This window comes from Sinocyclocheilus anshuiensis, unplaced genomic scaffold, assembly GCF_001515605.1.
Source record: "Sinocyclocheilus anshuiensis isolate Anshui unplaced genomic scaffold, SAMN03320099.WGS_v1.1 scaffold1838, whole genome shotgun sequence".
NCBI classification, from domain to species: domain Eukaryota; kingdom Metazoa; phylum Chordata; class Actinopteri; order Cypriniformes; family Cyprinidae; genus Sinocyclocheilus; species Sinocyclocheilus anshuiensis.
The window spans coordinates 105,220-111,219 of NW_015546122.1; the positions used below are offsets into that span (position 1 = coordinate 105,220).

Genomic DNA, 6,000 nt, shown 5'->3' on the forward strand with positions numbered 1-6,000 from the left:
GCCTTTCTGAAACGCGTCGATTTTTACAAAGCTCATCGGTCTGAAAAGCGAGGTGTGCTCTGATTGGCCAGCTATCCAGTGCGTTGTGATTGGCCGAATACCTCAAGCGTGTGGCGGAAATGTTACGCCCCTTACCATACTGTGATGCCCTGTCCGGCCGGAGCGACGAGACAAAAACATTAAAACCCATTATAAACGAGGCATTTGTTGCATGCAGTGGGGACATAACTATGGATTATAATAACTTCTCCTGTCTTTTTACGCGTTGCGTTGCTTCGCGCCACGTAAACATAAAACCATGTCTGCATTTGTGATCAAAGAAATGACAAACAACAAGCGCTACTCTACACTGCCCAAAACTCGCGTTTGAATCATCAGTGGCAAATTCTTTAAATATGAAAACGTACTTACAGTCTTTGAGTCAGAACAGCCGGCATTGTAGTCTACTCTCCCAGGATCAGGAAACAGTCCTCCATAAAATGTGCTGCACACATCTGAATATTTGGGTTGAACTGTTCTGGAACAGTGTTGTAAATACAACTTAACCACTGATTTCTAGTCGTGTCCTCTTTTGGAAGACCAAACAAAGTAGTTTCGCTTTCACAACGAAGCACACAGCGTCACACGCGGCGGGCTAGAGTGAGCGGAGGCCGGCGGTCTAGAGTGAGGAACGGCCAGCGGATTCAACGAAGGAGCGTCCGGCAGGCTTGCGGCATCCACATGTGACGACCCCGGGCTGGACTCCGCTTCGTCCACGGTGAAAGCCGATCCGGCGATCCACAGCGCGAAGTTGATGTATTTCCTCAGCGACCAGCACGGATCAGCTCCAGGCATGACGAAGCGGATATCGTCCTCTTTTGGAAGACCACACAAAGTAGTTTCACTTTCACAATGAAACACACAGCTCCTTCACAACATGGCAGCGGCGGCAACAATACTAAAGTGAGAATAAAAGTTACGCCTTCTTTCTTTGCGTGAACATTTGGGCGGCGTTATGAAAATCTTCCCACATCGTGATTTAGATATGTGGGGGCGTGTTAGAACGAGCCGTTTTAGGTAGGCGTGGTTGACTCTTAACTTTTATAAAGAATATCTGATTGGATTTGTGACTTTAGTCTTTGCAACTTTACAGATCTTCTTTATGCACCAAGAACTTGTAACACTCCAAAGAGAAAGGAACAATTTAAATCGCATCATATGACCCCTTTAAGATACATCCTTTAGGCATGAATCCCCCAGCCTGACAATAACTAAATATTTCTTAACTACGCACATATGCAGAAATACAGCAATTACTAAATAAAGGGAGTGACATGAAATTCAGTCATAAAAGTTCTAGAAGAACCCAAACTTGTATTGTGGAGGTGGGTGCAGATGTCTGTGCGGCAGACTGAAGAGTTTGAATGGTCTTAAATACAGTTGTTGATTAGTGTAGGTAGAGTAATTGATCAGCTGGTAGCAATCAATAGGGTAGCAATCAGTGGTCTGCTACGCTTCAAATCCGTTCGGTCACTCAAGCTCTATTTAGTAGCTATCCTGCTTTATATCTAGAAAAATATTATATGTTTAAAAAAAAAAGAAGAAAAAAGACGACTAAAGATTTTTCTGGTCAACTAGTAGTTGTTCATTTTAAGCAATTAGTCGACTAATCACATGTTTATATTAATAAACCATGTAATTCATAATAATGAGCCTTTAATTGCCTGTAGCCTATCAGCGCTCAAGAGTACGAATAAAGCTTGACACAGCACACCGTAGAAGTAAAGGTAATGAATGCTTCAGGGAAAAAAACAGCACAAAAGACTGCCTTAAGAGGTCCTATTATGCTTTTTCACTTTTTGAATTTTAGTCAGTGTGTAGTGTGTATGCAGATGTTTTCTACCTCGCTGGGCATTTTAATGCAGTTATTACACATGCACCTGAATAATTATGTATGTAAATATGTATGTTACAGTTATGAAAACGTTTTTATAAATTGCTGACAGTACAATACTGGACAATGATGTAATCTGCAGAATTTACACTTCAATTATGAGACTATGGTATGACTTTGCTCTCCTAGGTACTACCAAAAGTCCAGAGTTTTACTAGTTAGGGGGTGACTAGTTAGATACGCAGGAGCTAAACCATTAAGGGCCTTGTAGGTAAATAATAATATTTTGTAACTGATACGGAACTTAATAGGTAAATTTGACTGTAGAGGAAGTAACAGTACAGCCGTCTAGCTGCAAATTGTAATCCAAGAGATTCTGTGTACTGTTTTATATGTACTTATCTGTAAATAGTAAACGCAGTTATTTTTCAGCGAGTGGGGGGTGTGCCCGAAGCGTGAATCCGTATTCAGAAATGCACGGAAAACAAATAACGTTTGCTAACGGTTGCTTTGTTACATTACAGTACTTAAAATTTCACTTACCACATAAACATAGTAAGTAGGAGAGATGACTGAGCACCACTGACAAAACATCTAATCTTGTAAAATGTGTGGTAAGTACTGCTGCTCCATAGTATAAACAGAGTACGTGCAATCGTGAATCTCGAAAGTGAAAGTGAAACTAAAAAGAGATCGTGCACTCAAAAGCAATTTCAATGCCAGGCATAATAGCGTCTCCCCGATGACCGCAATTTATATAGGCCTACAGTATAATTACCCAATGATATAACTGTGAGAGAAAGTATTGAAATATATATTGTCCTCCCATCTCGTATTTATTCCCTTTAGAGGTTCGGGTTCCGTATACACCTCATTTTCTTTCCGAAAGCAGTATTGGGATGCGGCGGATTGCGGGGGGATGCCATTGTCTATCGGCCCAACCCTAGTCACCACTCTAATATGTCTTGCAATATCCGTGCGTGCAAAGGTTCTGTGCGATCCTCTTGTTCAATATTCTCGGGTCTGAATCTGGCTCAAATTGATATGGTAATATTGACGCCATCCCTAACTATACCGGAGCAGACGGAACTTGCTGCTTTGGCAAGGGGCGTGGCAGTACTGAAACACCATCTAAGCTGTTCGCCAATCACAGCGCACTGGGACAGCTAACCAATCACATCACATTTCGTTTTTCGGAAGGCGGGCCTTCATCAAATCTGGAACTAATTGAGCCGTTTGTGCCAGGCTGGGGAGAAAGTTATTGTAATAATGTAAATTATGTGAAAAATAATGCGTTTTTCGAACCACCAAGCATGAGAGCATGTCCTAGTACACCCCCAAAACAAAATCAAGACTTTGTAAAAGAGCATAATAGGACCCCTTTAAAATTACAAGAATTAATTAATAAACTAGTGTTTTCTGTATTTTCGGCTGCAGTGATGAAGTCGACGACACTGACTCGTCATCTCCACAGTGAACGTGCAAGTTTCATACAGATTACATAATCTGAAAATATTTGTTTTCCATTTGAATTAGGTTCATTTAAAAGTAGACATTTTGTATAGATATATTTTTCATGTTTGTGTGGCACAGAGTTTTGTTTCTTTTTTTTGTTTTTTTGACATGTTCAAGTTCAACTAGACGGCAGAAAGCTCACCCTGTTCATTATTTTACAAAAGCACAACGTTTGTTGTTACTGTGAGTGAACATAAATGAAAGTAGACCTTTTACAGATTCGAAATATTTATTGTATTATTATATGTATTATATATTATTACTCTTATCTGTATGAGCGAAAATGACGGAGTATTTTAAGTTAAAGGCAAATGATCACACATGCAGTGAGCGCACTACTGTTCAGCTTCCACACTCCGCACAAACACTTCAATAGCGCACATTTTTCTAGGTTAATGTTAAAGCCAGCAGCCATGTAATGATGCTACTACTTACATGTTTCAGATGATAAGCCACATTTGAGGTCGATGAACGAAACGTACATTTGCATGTCCTGACCGATGTACTGTAATTACCACATAGACCAGCTATTAATAATCTGTCCATCACAGATGACTTTGTCACTAGTATTTACTGTAGCGATGAAGTCTTGTTTATTATCAGAAGTCAGAAAGAGCTTTATAATTTGACTTGACAACAGGAGCTTCCAGTGCAGAAGAAAGTATGGACATAGTGCATGATAGTGCAGACATACATAGAATCACACAGAAGAGATGATAAGAGAGAAGAGAATATAACACTAATGTAAGAAAAAAATGAAATTAAATAATAATGCACTATATACAGAAGTAGAAGTATCGGGGGGAAAATTATTATCGGAATAAAGCCGATGAATTGCTCCACCAGCTATGAGCAGTCATGATCCACCACAGAGAACGATAAATCTAGACAGAGCTCTCATTGTCTCTGTCAGTCCTTTCTGTGTGAGCTCATGTTTAGGCCCTATTCTGTGCCCTATTCATGGAAAGTGCTCCCAATATTCCATGTCACGTTACTCAGAGATTATTAATATTCAGTCAAATCAGCTCCTGATACCTTCATTTATAACACTGTGAAGTGCTAATGCTGCTGTGTTATTGATTAAGGAGGGAACAGTGTCTGGATAAGAAATATCCTGGTCTCTTCAAACATCACCCCTCAACCACAGTGGACAAACTCATCAAGAAGAGAAGCGTCCCTCAGAAACTGCCTCCTCATGGCAAGAGGTAAGAATAGGCAGGATCACTTCACACTAGCTCTCATTTATTAATAATTACCTGGATAGTTTGTGTTTATATCCACAGCAGAACTAATTCATTTCTGCCTAATTCACAACACGTATGTACGCACATGAATTTGTTCTTAACCTGATTCAAATTTTAATGAATTTGGAGTATTTTAAATGAGCGATAGCATGAGGTTAGTCATTGAGACTCAGTGTACAAAATCACCTTGTCCGTGTCCACATTCAGTAATATGTACAGTATGTATTACATGCCCTTCAAGTTTTGTGTCTTATACACAGTTACACAATGTAGAGGTTTGTCTTCTAGGTGAATGTATGTATAGAACAACATATGAGTAGTTCCAGTTTCACTGTAATTTCTCAAAAAATCTAAAGTAAATAGAATGTGTACATGATTAAATGTTTGGAAAAGTATGTTTGATATTTCCATAAACATGGACACGACTGAACATCCTAAATGCATGCAGTCCCAAAGCAACATTATTCTGGGGAATAAGGATGAGACTTACTCATTTAATAACTGTTGCATTTTGCACATATTTCATTATAGGCTAACATTACTGCAAAAAATGTACAAAAGAAACGTTTGTCAAGAGAAAGTTCTTGGACATTCCTTGACATATAATCTACTAGCAAATACAGTATATTGTATACTACAGTGTTTCCCAACCTTTCTTTAGTCGCGGCACCCTTTGGAAATGTTAACAAATTTGTGGCACACTACAAAATTAATTTTGTCACAATATTTGAATTTCTAACTTCGATATGATACTTTGAAAAGTATAGGTATTCGGTACAGCAGGGAAGAACTGCAAAATATACTGTCATACAGATATTTTTAATATTATAAAAAAAATTTGTCCATCAATGGTGGCAATCAGTAGGCTAATTTCTAATGAAAAGACCAATTTATATGACAGATTTTAATGTAGGCTTTTATTCATATGTAAACATTGTGAGATAGCTAGTTATAATGTTAATTAAACAAAGTTTTGCTCAATCAGTGTATTTTTGATTTTACAGTTGGGTAATTTTGTTGCAGTAGCACGAGATTGATTGATTTAAAACTTTAAATTGAATAAAAAATGACAAGGAGGCTAAGCAGTTAATAATAAAGTAAGAACAAATAAAGAAATGACTAATGATAGCACAAATAAAAAATAACGATAGGCCTACAAATGAAATAAATTGCTTTTTAATTTTTCAGGTAGGTCTAACACACAGTAGGGCTATTAAGAGATATTTTTTTACCAATTATCCAAATAATGTTTAATCCTAGAAAGCTATTATTATCAGAGGACACGTGAGCATAACGGTTAGCAGATCAATGAATGAGAGGGCAGCGTTACCAGAGTTGCCCATTTACCACACCTTGTTACAGCACAGT

At 38.2% G+C, this 6,000-nt stretch overlaps 1 protein-coding gene across 2 annotated transcripts in view; it reads left to right on the top strand.

The window, feature by feature from the left end:
• Window positions 1–6,000, top strand: part of map3k12 (mitogen-activated protein kinase kinase kinase 12) — a 39,558-nt gene that overhangs the window by 24,443 nt on the left and 9,115 nt on the right. The window contains exon 10 of one of the 2 annotated variants that reach the window (XM_016502847.1): window positions 4,474–4,593. The exons of the other annotated variant lie outside the window; for it this stretch is intronic. Within the exon in view, the coding sequence (XP_016358333.1) occupies window positions 4,474–4,593 (120 nt within the window). The remainder of the gene's footprint in view (window positions 1–4,473; window positions 4,594–6,000) is intronic. 2 annotated transcript variants of the gene reach the window in all.